The 17693-nt window shown below is 40.7% G+C and overlaps 1 protein-coding gene across 2 annotated transcripts in view; it reads left to right on the plus strand.

Moving 5' to 3' along the window:
* Sh3yl1 (SH3 and SYLF domain containing 1) overlaps window positions 1-4681 on the plus strand; it is a 45772-nt gene extending 41091 nt beyond the window's left edge. For both annotated transcript variants that reach the window (XM_031355646.1, XM_031355648.1), the window contains exons 10-11: window positions 3122-3178; window positions 4321-4681. In XM_031355646.1, coding sequence (XP_031211506.1) covers window positions 3122-3178; window positions 4321-4511 — 248 coding nt within the window. In that variant the 3' untranslated portion in view covers window positions 4512-4681. The remainder of the gene's footprint in view (window positions 1-3121; window positions 3179-4320) is intronic.
* The last annotated feature ends 13012 nt before the right edge of the window (window positions 4682-17693 follow it).

Here is a 17693-nt window from a genome sequence, read left to right on the forward strand (position 1 = left end):
TGCTCTAATTGTGTTGTTGAATTTTTCAGTTCCATATTTATTTCAGCTTCAGTTCTCTTCAGGATTTCTATCACATTACTGAATTTGATTTTAAAATTTTTAATTGTCTTTGTTATTTCATTTATCTATATGCTTTTTCTTGGATATTGTTCAGGTGTTTATTACCATACTCTTTAACTTCACTGAGCTATTTGTTCACATTTTCTTTATAGTCCTTGGATAAAGTTTATGATTCTTCTTTCAAATTTCTGTATCCTAGAGTTCATCTAAGTAATTCAGAGAACATTTCTATGGGACTAGTGGCTCTATGGATACAGATCATACTATATTGGCCCGTCATTATGAGGAGTTTTTGTACTGTGACCTGGTCATATGGACTTCTTCCATTGTCTGATGCGCCATGCTAGCTACCCCAGGCTAGACTGGTGCAGGAACTGGGAGGACTAAGCCTGCAAATATACAGATGATGTGGTGGGGCTTAGAATTGGAGAAATTCACCAAAGAAAGCTGTGAAGCCAGAGATAGGCCTGGGAATGGTGTTAGCAGGCAAAGAAGGGTCCGTGTGCTGATCAGGTTTGATCAACTTGACACAAACCTGGACATCTAAGAAAGGAGAATATTAATTTGCCTGTGGCATGACTATGAGGTATTTTCTTGATTATCAGTGTGGGACAGCCCATCCCACTGTGACCATTCCCACCCCTGACAGGTGGACCTGAGAGGTATAAGAAAAGTAGTTGAATGTGAGCTAAGAGTAAGCAAGTAAGTGGCTTTCCTCCATGGTTCCTGTCTATGCTTCTGTCCACTTCTTAGCTTTCCCTTAATGATGGACTGTGACTAAGGGTACACAAGACAAATAAACCCTCTCTTTCCTAGGTTTGATTTGGTTATTATTTATCACCATAGTATAAGGTGAACTAGTACAATCTAATCTTTACTTTTTCATGACACTTATTATTAGAATTGTGTTTTCATGTATCTAGTTTATTAACAAGCCAATTATATTAAATGTATACTACAGTGTGATATTTCATAAAATAGAATACAAAGTTGGTTGTACCTTAGATCTTGCCCTTCAAGAATTTTCAGTATAGGAAGTTACTATTACAGGTTAAAATTCAACTACTATTAGTGGAATAAAGACTAGAATAAGTAGTAATGTTCTTCATGAGGATAACAGGCTTCTGCCAGTCCCACTTTTTTCTTAGACCAGATTCCTCACTCATACTGCTTTTGTGCATTTCTCACCACAAACATTACCATCTTCATTTCCCACCACAAAAGTTCTCCACCATGAAGACCCTACCCAGATACATTCCTCAGCATATAATGCACCCGCTCAAATACATACCCACCGTGGTACTATCTATCACAGTCCCTCTCAGCTCATGGACGCCTCACTTTTCTTAGTGTTGGAATATCTTGATGTGTTTCTTGGACAAGGATGACATATATCCTTGTTAGCAGAATCATCCCAATCATGTTCATCCCAATATGTTAGTGAATTTAAATCTCTTCATGTATTTTCTGATGTTTTAGATTTACTCTTTAGTGAAAAGCTCTTCATTGGGATATTTATTTTCTTGCTTAAATTATGAAAAAAATGTATTCTTGAGGCTTTGTCATTAGGTTTGGTATATTCTACATTTATTCTAGATATATGTTCATTATTTTACTAAGTCATGGCTGTCCGGGAACTCTCTCTGTAGACTAGACTGGCCTTGAACTCACAGATCTACCTGTCTTTGTCCTTCTGAGTCCTAAGATTAAAGGTATATCCCTCCACTGCCCAGAAAAAGTTTTAATTGTTTTGTGAAATATATCTGTGTTTTACTTTTTATAAATTCATCATTTTTTTAAGATCATGACTAAAGAGGTCTTTCTACCTTCTGTTGAAATGTTATATTCACTACCTCAGCGTTTCTTCTGATAGTGTTAATGTCTGATTCAGGGATACTTATATTTTAAATACTTTAAGATCATTTTATCAATTTTTTTCTTCTTCTCCCAATATATAAGTTAAAAAATGTTAAATATCTTTATTCACTATATTATTTGGCTTTTCATCTCTTATCTTGTTTGTTAATTAATTTTCACTAAATCATATTCTCTTCTTGCTATGCTTTCTATTGGTAGAGATGTTATTTTATGTCTTTCAGTAAAAATTTTAGTTTCTTTTGTCTTGTTGGGCTTTTTGTTTGTTTTATTGTTGTTGTTGTTATTGTTGTTTCGGGGGGGCTGTTTTTGTTTGTTTTGTTTTGTTTTTAGATTTCTCTCCTGGTAGAGTAGACTGATGGTTTGTTCCTGTTTCCATTTCAGAGTTGAGGAAATCTTAGTTGGCATATGTCTGTGTAATATCTGGTAATCTACCCAGAGTTATTTCTATTCAGTTTCTTCAAGTGGGTTCTTGTAAGGTACCTGTATTTTCCCTCATGTGTTGATAGCATTGTCTGTGTCTTTCTATTCATGAATTCCATGGTGTGTTTGTGTCCTCAGAGTGTATGAGGTTGCCAGGGCATATGGAGAGGAGGCAATTTCCAGACCTCTAGTGCATGGAGGAGTTCCTCACAGCCAGCCCAGTTGAGAGTGTAAGAATATGGTTTGAAGGTTGAAAGTGGGTGCCATGCATTCTTTCTGCTCGGAAACCCTGTTGATCTTCTTTAGTCAGCCATAGTGGGATTCAGCTCACTGTGGTTTGTAGACTCTAAATGAGAAGGAGGAAATATGATTATTTAATTCAAATAATTGATATTTATAATATGTTGAAAGCATATACTTTATGACTAGTTAAATTCATCTTGAACTTCAGATATGTATCAGAAGCTATACAGCAGCTCATCTGTTTGAAGTCTGAATGTTTAGAGATCCCTGTGTGGGACTGTAACCTTTCTTGCCAAGGTTTCTTTGGTTGCTTGTGGAAGAGATGTGCGTAGACTATGGTCTAGTATTGGTCACTTCAGATACTTGTACATGGTCTATACAGTTTTGGGTCATCTCTCAGTTTACAGCCTGGCCCAATAGTATAAACCTTTAACAAGGACAGGATTTGATGGTTTAGTGTGTTTTATATACTGTAATAAGCTTTTAAATCTCACTCCCCATTTTATTTTTATTTTAACAGGTAATAAAAATGAATATAAGCTATATCCTGAGCTTTCTAGCTATCATGGGAAAACTGGTAAGTAAAAAGCTATTAAAAATTACATATAACCAACCTACCACAATCACATAATTTCCAGTTAATTTAGTGGGTTATGAAAATATCTGGGAAAGTGTTCATAACTCTATGAGATTTTTTTTTAAGTAAGTTTAATTGTAACTATTCTTTAGTGACAAATGGCATGCTTTTGGTCTCCGATGGGCTTTGAGAGGCCAGTAGAGACTGTGCAAGACCAAGCATTGCCATTTACAACCCATGGCTTTGTAGTAAAATTATTTCTCCATTTGTTTTACTTAAATATTCCTTAGAAATTTATCTTGAAAGAATTAAGCACTTTTTAAAAAGTGAGTTGAATATACACTGAGGCCAAAGATTAAACAGCTAATAATTTAATGTTCTAAATTTGCCACTGAAGTCATCAAATTATATGCTACTGAATCTATAAACTATTGAGGAATTATCCATTTTGTATAATATAAATAATACTGTCTAGAAACCAGGTAATCAGAATTTTAAAGCCAGGCAGTGGTGGCGCACGCCTTTAATCCCAGCACTTGGGAGGCAGAGACAGGTGGATTTCTGAGTTCAAAACCGGCCTGGTCTACAGAGTGAGCTCCAGGACAGCCAGGACTACACAGAGAAACCCTGTCTCAAAAAACCAAAAAAAAAAAAAAAAAAAAAAAAAAAAAAAAAAAAAAAAAAAAAACAACAACAACAAAAAAACAAAAACAAAAAAAATTTTAAATATAGTCATGTATATTAAAATGTTTTAAATGTCTTTCCTGGTGAACCTGGGGCTTTTGGCTTTTTCTGGCTCAGCTGAGCCCTCCTGTTCTCAGCTTTCATGTTTCCTGCTGTGACCCCATGGCTCTGGTCCCATTGCAAAACAGTGTTCACAACATGAAGCATTTGTGGAGGCCAAAAGACAACTTGTAGGAGTCAGTTCTCTCCTTCTATCATATAGATCCTAGGGATCTGATCTTTCAAAAGGAGAGAATGCTAAGGTTAATATTGTGAACATTGAGGGATTGTACAGTGTGGGTCTGACACCTTTCAGAGAGCCAAAAATCAAACCCTAACTGATCAGTTTCTATCTTACCACCCATGCTTCAACTTCTGTCCTAAAATATTTACAATTTGATTATATTTTCTTGTTTTAGGAAGTTTGAATCAGCCAATAGAAGTGACAGCATTATACTCTTTTGAAGGACAACAGCCGGGGGACTTGAATTTTCAAGCAGGAGACAAAATCATAGTTATATCAAAGACTGACTCAAATTTTGATTGGTGGGAAGGAAAACTTCGAGGTCAAACTGGAATTTTCCCAGCCAACTATGTAACTATGAATTAAAGTTCATGCTATTTTCTTATTTGATAATTACACAAAAATATTTCTACACAGACAAGATTCACTATTTACTTCAAACTGTTTAAACACACCCTTGCTCTGCAAATGTTTTTATCCAGTTGTAAAATATTTTCTCTGCATATAAATAAATGGTTAAATTAACATACGGCTAAGCACTTTGTGTTAACTTAATCAGATAAACCATCCTGTTGTTGCCATCGACAGTTTTTATGGGCATGTTTCTTTGGTGTTCATCAGACTACCCCCACAATGACCTTTGAATCTGACTGCTTTCTACCTCTGTTTTGGTATAAACAAAGTAGTCTGGGAAGGAATATGGCTCACTTTTATATGAACGTGGGTCAGCTTCTGAACATCTCTCCGGGTGCAATTTGTTCTTTTCATTTAACAAGGTTTAAGTGATTAAATGAGCTTGTGAATATAAAGAATAGGAGGCACGCACAGAGGACAGGGTCCTCAGAGTCTTCACCAGAGAGTTCTGTCTCTGACCTTTCCCACCTGCCGTGCTTTGTGATCTCTTCTCCCAAGACAAACCATAGAAACTAGAGTTTCTCTTCCCCCAGGAGTTATCATAGAAGTTAGAACCTCTTCTTCTCAAAGCAAGTCTTCATGCCTAGAAATAGCAATTTTCCCCCATTCCTCCACCTTTCCATCTTGGAAATAACCGTAAAGAAAGTCTCTGATGTGCTTTGCCTGATAAATCATAAGAGCCAGGCACAGGCAGGGAGTATCAGGTACTGGCCGTTTGCCAGTTGCAGTTGTGCATAGCTGTCCATTCATCATGGAACTTAAGGATAAATCAGTCTGGAGGCTCCCATAAAAGATGCCCCATAAAATAATGATCAAATCTATTTCTTTGACTTCTCCCCTGCTAGCTTGTCGTTTGGGAATGGGCATCATCATGATGTTATGGGACTGGCAGAAGTGAGTTACTTCCTTTCCTCCTCTGACATGAGCAAGATCAAATCTTCTTACAGAGTGCAGTGAACACTTGCCCCGTGCAAGAAATGTACACATTTTGGTTAATGTGTAAACCTCAGACCAGCCTTCATGACTGATCTTGAACAATTTACCCAACCTCTATGCCTCAGTTTCCCCACCACTGATGATTGCATGAAATGCTCAAAACAGTGCTGAGCACATAACGAGATCATTAAACACCAGCAACTGATGTTCCATTTCCTTACATGATAAAGTATCCCCACCTTTCCTAGAGACCGCTCGGCCTGCCCACATAAGACACAGTAAAAGGGAAAAGGCCTTATTTTGCATTTCCTGTGTTAGGTGCTGGGGTAGCTCACTGGCAAAGGCAGCACCATGTTCAGGGCACCTTCCCATGCTAATTCTGCCAGGCCTGTCCTCCTCCTAGAGTTCATTCTTACTTTTAGATGCCTGCCTACCCCCTCAAGGTGCAGCGTGTTAGAAGCTCAGACCCCACAGGGCTTGTGTTGTCTGGAGGAAGTGTCTTAGATCTACAAGGCTGTTTGTATTCTCTCTAGCAGGTCAATTGAAGATATGGACAGATAAACTTGTGGCTTGGTCCACAGGTGCTTTCAGAGCACATGTTTTGTTGGGGGAAGAAAACCTGAATGAGGTTCACCTCACAGAGATGGAGAATGATAAAAACTAACTCAAAAGTAAGAAACTTCAGTAGGTTTAGACACCAATAAATACAATAAAGAATATTATTGCTAGCACATGAGAGTAGGATACGGCTCCATCAGAGATGGCCAGGGAGACCCTCCATGGAGTATGTGTCAGAAAGACACACAAAGTAAGAGAACTCTGTAGAGAAGCTCAGATTTCTAGTACAATGTGGTGACTGTACTGAGTGATGACATGTCCAGTTCTTGCAAATCTCTAAGGTGTAGATTTTAAGTATTTCCACTTCTATGATGGTGATGTGAAGTAAAATATACTCTAAGTAGATTTAACTACTCCACAACATTAACATAGTCCAAAACATTTTCTCATACATGATAAAGATATCAACTTTACCTTTCAATTAAAATAGATGTTTAGAAAGAATCTTCATGTAAAATTAGAATCCACTGGATCTATGAAAAGATTTTATAAGTAGAAGAAACAATGAGTATTGAAACTAGAAAAGTCGTGAAGGCAGAAGGCCGGCTTGTTGCACCTAGGATTGCAGAGAGCCATGGAGGAGGTATTCATTCTGTGTATCTATTCCCAGGGCAGGGTCTGGCCTCAATAGGCACTGAGAAACAAAGGCTGTGAACATGACCCAGTTAGAGGTCTTAGAGGGTCGTATTGCCAATGGAATGGTTTCAGGATAAAGAAAGGCTATCAGTATGTTGGCTGTGAGCATGACCAGATGAATGTAGAGAAAGCAGGATCTTCCCAGCCAGTAAGGTTTATGCTCCATAGAATAAAGTATGGAGATGTAGGACAGGCTTGTTCAAGACAGAAAAAGGGCAAAAGGTGTGGTTATCCTTTTTCACAATATTAAAATCTGGAAACATTTGCTGTGTAGTTTGTGATGAAAAATGAGAGGCTTCATCTTGAGGGAGCAGAGCTACACCTGTGCACAGCTCCAGTCAGAAAGAGGATGAGAAGAAGAGATTCCTTATGTGGGGAAAAAGATGTCCATGTAGGCTCCGTGTTGTGAACTCACGAGGAAATGAGCAATGCCTTCACGTGGGTGCCAAAGCAGTTCCCTGAGTCACCATGGGCATCCCACGTAGAGCCCCAGTGGGCGAGTGCCAGCATTGGCATTGGCAGAGGCTCTGAGGCAGGTACAGAGTCTGGGGCCAACTTCCATGCTTACACTCATAGGAAGGAATGAATAAATTTTCAGGATAAATCCTGCTGGCAAAATCAGTAAGTACAACTATGCAACTTTGAAAGCTTTTGCTATAATCTCATGAAAGCTTGTTTGATTTTTATGGTTAGTATTTGAAAAGTGTGAACAAACTCTAATTGGTCTAAAACTTCAGGAATTGTATAGACTATTCATTTTAGTGCCAAAGGTATTCATTACGCAACTGTATGCAACAATAAATTTTAAAATAGCTTATATTACATTTGAAAACTGTTGACTTTATATTAGACAGTCTGGAAATAAAACTGTTTCTTCCAAGGATTAACTGATGAATGCAGTCCAGACAGACTTTCTAACGCTCAGATCAGTAGCTCTGGGAGCTGCCTTGAGAATCTGCTTATTAAATGAGCTCAGTGAGGCTGGTACAGTCATCGGCTTGGTGATAGCCACACCAAAGCTTATCTGTTAAATTTGGGGGTTCATTAATAGTTTGCAAAAATATTTTACATTACTAAAAATAAAATCAGTATAAAAGCATATTTCATTTAATTATACTTTTAAAGTATCTATTTTTAGGGAGACTCTCTTGTGTACTGTATGAGAACATTACCTGTCAATAAAAAGATGATTGGCCAAAGAGTTGAGGCAGGAAATAGGAGGGAGTATTTCCAATAGAGAGAGGGGACCCTGAGATTCACCCTGGAGACAGACGCACAAAACTGAGAAGAGGTAACTAGGCATGTGGCACTCATAGCATAGAATAGATGGGTTAATTAAGTTATGAGTTGGGAAACAAGCCCAAGCTTATGGCCTAGACATTTACTCATATATAATTACATCTCAGGGTCTTTATTTCAGGAACTGGGGTGTGGGCAGAAAAGCTTGTGATTACATATGTTAAAAAGGAAACCATATATTCAAACTGATTACAGGTCTGCATCTGGCCAGTCTGTCCAAGAGACATCATTTGTTAATAAGTTCTTTAAACATAGAGGTCTATTTGACAAGCCCTAGTGAACATACCTAAGCCTATTGTTACAGCTGTGACTCGGGACGAAGGCAGAGTCACTGTCCTGGGAGCACCAACCTCACTGGCTACATAGATAGCCAAGGGTGGTGGGCAGTGTGGTACCCATTGCTTTGCTAGTGTGGGCATACATGCTGGCAAAGGCCAGATCACCAGAGAATGACAGCAGCATCCAGCTAAATATAGTTCTGTCAACCCACAGGCTATGACTCCACCATGCAGAGGTACATGGGTCCTTTATTAGCTCTGCAGGCCCTAGGTTGTTGTGGTTTACAAGGGTGTTGCTCGGTAGAAACAGTGATACTTCAACCTCTAAAGGTGCTGCTGCTTCTCCCAGAAGGCCCATGTGGAAGAGGCCAGGATCAGTACCCAAGTCTCCTGGGTATCATCCATTATATGTCCTCCAGGTATTTATTCCTCTTGGTCTGTGCAGAGCCAGCCCTGCCATGGAGGCCTATCTAAATAGCTGCTTTTCAGTGCAGAACATAAACAGATGCTGGTGGTCTCTTGTAAAAGTGTCAGGCAGGACAGCTGTCACTGGAATGAAGCCTGGACTACAAAATTAGAATTCTGGAGGCTTTGGGTTTCTCAGGGAAAGGTTCTGGCTTCAGACCCTAAAGCCTAGTAGTCTTGGAAATATCTTCTAATTTCCACTTCAGAAGAGGTCATATTGTTAGCTGCAACCCTCTAAAGGGTACACAGAAAGTAGAGTTCTTTGTGGGTGAAATACAAACAAGATCAAAGGGAAGTTGAAGACCCTGTATTCTGGTTGGTTTTGTTTTGTTTTTTTTTTTAGTCTTTGTTTTTGTTTTGATTTGTCGTTTGGCCGTTTGACGCAAACTAGAGTCATTTGGAAAGAGGGAACCCCAACTGAGAAAATACCCCTACCAGATTGACCCATATGCAAGACTCTAGGGGCATTTTCTTGATTAATGATTGATGTGGGTGGGCCCAGCCTACCACTGTGTTGGTGGCACCACTGGGCAGGTGATCTTAGATGGTATAAGAAGTAGGCTGAGCCAGCAGTCAGGAACAAACCCGTAAGTAGCTTCTTGCACAATCTCTGCTCCCGTTCCTGCTTCCAGGTTCCTGCCTTGAGTTCCTGTCCTGACCTCCCTTCATAATGTAAGCTATAAACAAAAATAAACTTTCTCCTCTAATTGCTTTTCAGTCATGGTGTTTACAGCAATAGATAAGACACTAAGACACACTGAGCATTAGTTTTCATCCAGGAGTCTCATGCTAAACGCCACATTTAACCATTGTTGGGCTTGTAGTGGACAGGTAAGGGGAAGCCTGTGTTGTTCACAGGCTTGCTTCTCAGGGAGTCTGAGAAAGGTGCTGCCTAGTTTTGATCCTGTTACCTTTCTACTAGATATAATGTCTGACAGAGCAAACTCCCCTTCCTTCCTCCCATCCTCCCTCCAAATTCTTTTTCTTATTTCCTTCTACATTTAATTTTTTTCAATTTTCTTCATGCTTCTAGTTGAGTTGAATTAGAATAATTTAAGTTGAAATGACTTGCAAAAGGATTAAATTATGATGAAAATGCTATATGCCTATAAACAAGAAAATTGATCATTTCTAACTGTGACATTTATAAGTCAAGACTATAATAATTAGTATTCAAACTTGATGTCTGCCTTAATTTCATGTCAGACTTAAGTCTGAGAGAGTTATTTTGTACAAGTCAACATGATAATTATAAAAGATATTTAAAGACAGAATGAGAAAATAAACAATGAAAAAATCCTATTGTAAGATGGAAGAGACCCCCAGTAGTGTATATTGACACATAAATAACAGAATGAATGGTAGTTGCTCCTAAGAGAGGGTTGGCATTGATTCAATATAAAAAGAATCAGGCAAATTAAACACTATTAGCCCACCAGACTATCATAATGGTAAATGAGCATTGTTCATAAAATTCTCTTAGTGTTCAGAACTGGAAATGTTTAGCTGGAAATTGGCTAAATACACAGATTTAAGAATTCCTCCCTTCAGATGCTAAGAGCAAGAGTAGCCTTCTCCCAGGGAGGTGCCCCATAATTAGCTAAACAATACCAAGTATCCATCCCTGAAATTATGTACATACAAGCAAAACTGGATGGATGCATTGGGTTGTAATTAGATATTTATATACACCTATATAACAAAGAAGAGGAGGCCAGGAATTTGAGGAGTCATGATGAAGGGTGGAATGTGAGGAGTTGGAGGAATGAAGTAGTCTAATTATATTTTCATTTTAATAAAGAATCTCCCATATATATATATATATATATATACATATGTATATATATATATATATATAATTGTAAGGAAAAAATAGATTCTACCTTTGAACTGTTCTATTGCTGTGAAGGGAGAACATGACCAAGACAACTCTTACAAAAGAAAGCATTTAATTGTGGGCTTGCTTACAGATTCAGAGGGTCAGACCATTGTCATCATAGCAGGAAGTATGGTGGCAGAAGTAGCTGAGAGCTTTACCTCTTAACCGCAGGCAGGCAGGAAGAGAAAGACTCTGGGCCTGGAGTGGGCTTTTGAAACCTCGGAGCATAGTGACACTCCTTCTACAAGGCCATGTCTACTCCAACATGGTCACCTCTCCTAATTCTTCTTGAGCTGTTCCACTAACTGGTGACCCAGCATTCAAACATATGACCTTATGGAGACCATTCTAATTCAAACTACCACAGAGTTCTCATGCTATTCTGGTTTCTTATCAGAGTCAATTTTGTCAACAATTTGACATTGATAAGCAGTCAAAAATTACCTAACATCCTATCAGAGTCACTGACCAGTACTCTTCAGGGTACCCAAGCGGACCCTCCCAAGACTTCTGACCACAGCTTATCTAAGATTTCTGACCATTACCTTCCAAAGGTACCTCTCTCCCAAGTACATCTTCTCTAGTTTCCCAGCCAGTACCCTCCCCAGGATTTCTACTTGTACTCCTTGAGGGTCTCTACTGGTACCTTCTCAAGATTCTCAGTTAGCACCAGACAAAGGAATCTAACCTGATTTGTTACACTTCATACCTGGAGGTCTGTCTCTGTTTCATGGTAATACCTGGTTAATCTTTGGCTGGCTAGGCCACTGCCACTGTGGTGTTTGGCTCTTTCACATGTTTTTATATGTATACTTCCATTATTCTATAGCAATGTTCCAAACACCGCAGTAGTAAAAACAGGCTGTCTTCAATGTAAATTGAGACTCCCTGCTCAACAGAGGGCAGAAAGGGGAAGAGGGAAGGAGACTGTAAGGAGGTCATGGAGGGATCTTTGCAATCTTTATACTTGTGTACTTTGGTGTTGAATGTTTCTCCCTGGAAATCCCCCTCCATACTCTGATACACACTGTAAATAAAAATAAACCCGTCTTAAGTGGCCTTCTGCTCTGGGTAGCCACAGCCATGGTGTGCACACACTACTTCATGATCAGAGTTTCTGCCAGCCTTGGTCCCAGATCTTATCTGCATTCTGGTTTGAACATGAAATGCCCCATCCCCAAAGGCTTTTGCATCTGAACACTTTGTCCCCAGTGTTCTATTTGGGAAAATTATGGAGCTCTGAGGAGGTGGAGAATAGGCATCTTCCGGCCTTTCCTGCCTGTTGCTGTCTTTCCCTCCATGATGGACTCCATGCAGATGGGACTGTGAGCCAGAATAAACCCTTTCCCCCAAAGACACTTCCTCAGAGTATTTTATAACAGCAGAGAAACTAGAGCAGTCTGGCTTACTGTATAAAAAAAACTGACATTTATTTTTATTCAGATAATTCTTGACCTAGATCAATGTCTAATTGACTGACCTTAGGGGTAGGTACTGGTTATGGTATAAACTGGCATGATTTACTAGCCTGCACATAGCATATTTAGAAAGAAGTAAATAATTCAGTTAAAACCAACAAAAAACCAATTTAAATTTTACAGAATTGTTTGATACTTTTAAATGGTGGGAATTTTTTATAGGTGAAAATGAAATTGTCTTATTTAAATCATAAAAATATGATCCATGCATTTCAGTATTCCATATTTTCTAAGTATTTTTCCATTTGACCACTAAATCCTCACAGCTGACCAGATATAAGACAGCTGTGCAAATATCAGTACTGAGGAAACATGACTGCAATATTACAACTCTAAGAAGTGATGGAGCAAGCCTGTAACCTGGATCCAAACACACAAGGAGCTCCAATTGACCCAAGATAGCTCTTAGTCACTATCTGTCTTAGTCAGGGTTTCTATTCCTGCACAAAACATTATGACAAAGAAGCAAGTTGGGGAGGAAAGGGTTTATTCAACTTATACTTCCACATTGCTGTTCATCACCAAAGGAAGTCAGGACAGGAACTCACACAGGACAGGAACCTGGAGGCAGAGGCCATGGAGGAATGCTGCTTACTGGCTTGTTTCCCCTGGCTTGCTCAGTTTGATTTCTTATAGAACCCAGGACCACCAGCCTGGCTATAACACCACCCACAATGGGACCTTCCACCTTGATCACTAATTGAGAAAATGCCTTACAATTGGATCTCATGGAGGCTTTGCCTCAAAGGAGGCTCCTTTCTCTGTGATAATTCCAGCTTGTGTCAAGTCGACATACAAAACCAGCAAGGACACTCACCACCAAGATTTCTATAGCACATCTCTGATCTTGAATTATACACTGTCACATAATGTTTGTGTCAAAGTGTGCCTGGCATACTGTGGAGTCAAATATCAGTTGTGGAGTTTGGCTGCCTGCTAGTTCTGTGCCTTTCATGAGGGACCTGCCATTCTTGCATTTAAGTCTTAATATTTGGAAACAAGTATAAAATAGGGTAATGTGTTACAGATATTCTTACCAAGCACTGGGTCCATGATTTAATGGGCATGCTATTGTTGCACTGTTGCAAAGCATTTCAGACTTGGACTGTAGACATGTGAACAACTCACCAAGCACAGCTGATAGCTAAGGCCCCAACTAGGAGCAAAGCCAACACTATCTATGTCTCTATAACTTGAATGAAAATGAAATCCTAGACATCTTCCTCAGCATCCTGCAGGGATCACAGACCATCCTACAGAGGGCACAGAGCATCCTGCAGGGGATACAAAGCATCCTACGGAGGTGGGGGAGTGTTGGAGAGCAAATCCTTCAAGGCACACAGAGCATCCTACATGGGGGACAGAGCATCCTGGGGGGACAGAGCATCCTGAAGGGACCACAGAGCATTCTACGGGCGGTGGGGGGACAGAGAATCCTTCAGGAAACACAGAGCATTCTGAAGGGGGCACAGAACATCCAGCAGGGGACACAGAGCATCCTACAGGGGGGACAGAGCATCTTGCAAGGAACACTGAGCATTCTGCATGGGATACAGCGCATCCTGCAGGGGATGCAAAGCATCCTATGGGGGGCGGGGGGGACAGAGCATCCTGCAGGAGACACAGAGCATTCTGCAGGTGACACAGAACATCCAGCAGGGGATACAGCGCATCCTGCAGGGCCCTTGGTTTGGGACCTGACATCTCGGTGATCTCTGGATACCTTTGGTTCTCATGTCAGTCTCTCTGGCCATAAACGTTTCCCTTTAGAGCTACTCTGCTCCAGCAGACCTACATCTAAGGCATACTCTATCTTATTTCTGTTCCTAGTCTTGTCTGTATGTATTACTACTAACACCAGCAGCAGCAGCAGCAGCAGCAGCAGCAGCAGCAGCAGCAGCAGCAGCAGCAAGGAGCTTCCAGACAGGTAAGCTGCGTCCTTGTATTCTCAGAGCTGACTGGCATGCTAATTGAAAGGTCATCAGTACTCAAGTGCCCTTCTACTAAACTAACGCCAAACCGACAAAGGAAAGTGTCTTATAAATACCCATGGTACAATCCTATATCCATATATTTAGTGAGGCCGGTTTCTGTCGGTCCTCGGGGCTCCTCGGCATCTCTCCAGGTCTATGTCTGCCCATTATGGAGACATTCAGTGTGCCCCTGTCATCACCAGTCTTTCAGAAAGACATTCTTTCATCCTTTCTGTCTCCCCAAGAATGTGGTGTTCTAGAGATTAAAAACAGTATCTAGTGTAACTTGCTCCACTAGAGGTCCCATAGAACTCACTAGAGAAGGGGAAGCAAGTCTCTAACTTGCATCAGGCAAAGAAGTTGAGAGCCCAATTAATCCATCAACAGGACAGAAATGTATCCTGGGGGCCTGCTTGAGGAACTCAGACACGGTCACTTGACTGGCAGCACAGATCTGTCCCCGGTGCTTCATGCCTCTCTCCCTATTTATTCTAAAATGGCCACGTCATCTTCCTCCACTGAATAAGCACGGAAGGATCCAATACCACCTTAGAGACCCTGGTTGTTCTGCTGGCGCTCATTCCTCCAAACAAACAAACAAACAAACAAAACAAAACAAAAAAGGCAGACGTCATCTGAACTTATGCTCTTAATTACATCTGTCATCTGGGAAGGGATAAATTCAAAGTCAACTTTGCATACGGGACTAGAGGGAATGGGGGACTTCAAGATTCAAGAAACGCTGCTTCATGGGGTCACAAGTGTTAACACACAAGTGTTAACATGTTTAGCATGAAATGTGTCAGAAACTGTGGCTGTCACAGTGGATCACCAGCACAGAAGACTACTAATGACAAACCTTTAGGAAACTCACACTGTGCCACAGGACCTCTATTGCAACCTGATAGAAATGGAGTGAAATTGCATGTACAGAGACCAGCAGAGAAATACAGGTGAAGATGTCTGCCATGTCACCGGGATGTACAGTAAGAGATTTTTATGTAAAATTTTATATCATGCTTCATTTTATTGATACTGATACCGTATTGTGTCTAGGTTTTGTCAGCTTGACACAAACTGTAGTTACCGGGGAGTCACGAGGGAACCTCCCCTGAGTATTTGCCTCTATCAGATTGGTATGTGGGCCTGTCTGTGGAGCATTTTCTTAATGAATCCTTGATGTGAGGGGCCCAGCCTGCTTGGGCAGTGTTATCCTTGGACAAATAGTACTGAGTTGTTTAAGATAGTAAACCGAGCCAGGCATGGTGACGCATGACTTTAATACCAGCACTTGGGAGACAGAGGTAGGTGGATCTCTCAGTTTAAGGCCAGCCTGGTCTACAGAGCAAGTTCCAGGACTCCCAGAGCTACATATAGAAAACCAGTGTTGGAAAAAAAAACAGAAGACACTAGACTGTGTGAACCATAGAAAACAAGCCAGTATGCAGCATTTCTCTCTGGTTGTTGCATCAGTTCCTGCCTCCATGGACCATAACCTGTAAGATTAAATAAAGCCTTCTCTCCCCAAGTTGTTTTTAATCATCTTTTATCACAGCAACAGAAAGGCAAACAAACAAGTAGAAATACTTTTTATTGTTGGGTTTTTTCTTTCTTTCTTTTTATTTATTTATTTATTATAAGTACACTGTAGCTGTCTTCAGACTACCAGAAGAGGGTGTCAGATCTCATTATGGGTGGTTGTGAGCCACCATGTTGTTGCTGGGATTTGAACTCATGCCCTTTGCAAGAGCAGTCGGTGCCCTTACCCGCTGAGCCATCTCACCAGCCCCTTTTTGTTGTTTTTTGTTTGGTTGAGTTTTAGTCTGGTTTATTGTGGGGATTTTGTTTGTTTGTTTTTATTCACTTTGCATCCCCATTGCTGTCTCCCTTCCCTGTTCTTCCTTCCCATAGTCCCTATCCCATAGTCCCTCGCCTTCTCCTCTAACAGAGAAGAATCCCCCACCCTGGCACATCAAGCCTCTGCAGGGCTAGGCGTTTCTTCTCCCATTGAAGCCAGACAAGAGAGACAAGTTAGGGAAACAGATTCCACAGACAGGCAACAGCTTTAGAGACAGCTCCCACTCCAGTTGTTTGGGACCCACATGAAGACCAAGCTGCATATCAGCTACATAGGTTGGGAGAGGCCTTAGGTCGGGCCCATGCATGCTCTTTTGTTGAGGGTTCAGTCTCTGAGAGCTCCCAAGGGTCCAGGTTAGTTGACTCTTCTGGTCTTCCTATGCAGTTCCTATCCTCTTTGGGGTCCTCAATTTTCCCCCAACTCCTCCATAAGAGTTCCCACCTTCCATCCAATGTTTGGCTGTAGGTCTCTGCATCTGTCTGAGTAAGCTGATGGGTGGAGCCTCTCAGAGAACGAGCATGCCAAGCTTCTGTCTGCAAGCATAACAGAGTATCATTAATAGTTTCAGGGCCTGGTGCTTGCCCATGGGATAGGTCTCTAGTTGGTCCAGTTATTGCTTGCCCATTCCCTCAGTCTCTGCTCCATCCCTGATTCCTGCATTTTTGTAGGTAGACTATATTTGGGGTCAAAAGTTTTGTATGTAGATTGGTGTCCCTATCACTCCACTTGGGTTCCTACCTGACTACAGGAAGTGACTTCTTCAGGTTCCATATTCCCACCACTGTGAGTTTCAGCTAAGATCACACCTATTGATTCTTGGGAGCCTTCCCTATCTCAGGCACATCCTCAAGATGCCCTCCAGCCCCCAACCCCTGTCAGCTGCAGATTTTCATTCTTTCTCATGACCATCTGGCCATCTCCCCTGTCTCTCCCCAGACCTGATCCTGAAGGCATCCCATTTCTTCTCTCCATCTTCTATCCTTCCCACTTCCCTCCCTCCATTTGCCTCCTATGACTATTTTATTCACCCTTCTAAGTGAGATTCAAGCATCCTCAGTCGGGCCCTCCCTCTTGTTTAGCTTCTTTGGGTCTGTAGTGTGTAGCACGCATAGCTTGTATTTTATGGCCAATATCCACTTATAAATGAGTACATACCATGATTATCCTTTTGAGTCTGGGTTACCTTACTCAGGATGATATTCTCAGTTCCATCCATTTGCCTGCAAAGTTTTTAGTGCCTTTGTTTTTAATGGCTGAATAGTAGTCCATTGTGTAAATGAACCACATTTTCTGTATCAGTTCTTCAGTTGAGGGACCTCTAGATTGTTTCTAGTTTCTGGATATTACAAATAAAGCTACTATGAACATAGTTGAGCATTTGTCCCTGTAGTATAGTGAGCTATATTTTGGGTATATGCTCAGAAGTGGTATAGCTGGGTCTTGAGGTAGGACTAGTCTCAGTTTTCTGAGAAACCACCAAATTGATATCCCAAATGGTTGTACAAGTTTGTACTCCCACCAGCAAGGGGTGAGTGTTCCTCTTGTTCCACATCCTTACCAGCATGTACTATCACTTGAGTTTTTGATCGTAACCATTCTGATGAGCATAAGATGGAATTTCAGAGTCATTTTTATTTGCATTTCCCTGATGACTAAGGACTTTGAACATTTCTTTAAGTGTTTCTTGGCCATTCAAGATTCCTCTGTTAAGAAT

This window comes from Mastomys coucha, unplaced genomic scaffold (genome assembly GCF_008632895.1).
Source record: "Mastomys coucha isolate ucsf_1 unplaced genomic scaffold, UCSF_Mcou_1 pScaffold6, whole genome shotgun sequence".
Lineage (NCBI taxonomy): Eukaryota > Metazoa > Chordata > Mammalia > Rodentia > Muridae > Mastomys > Mastomys coucha.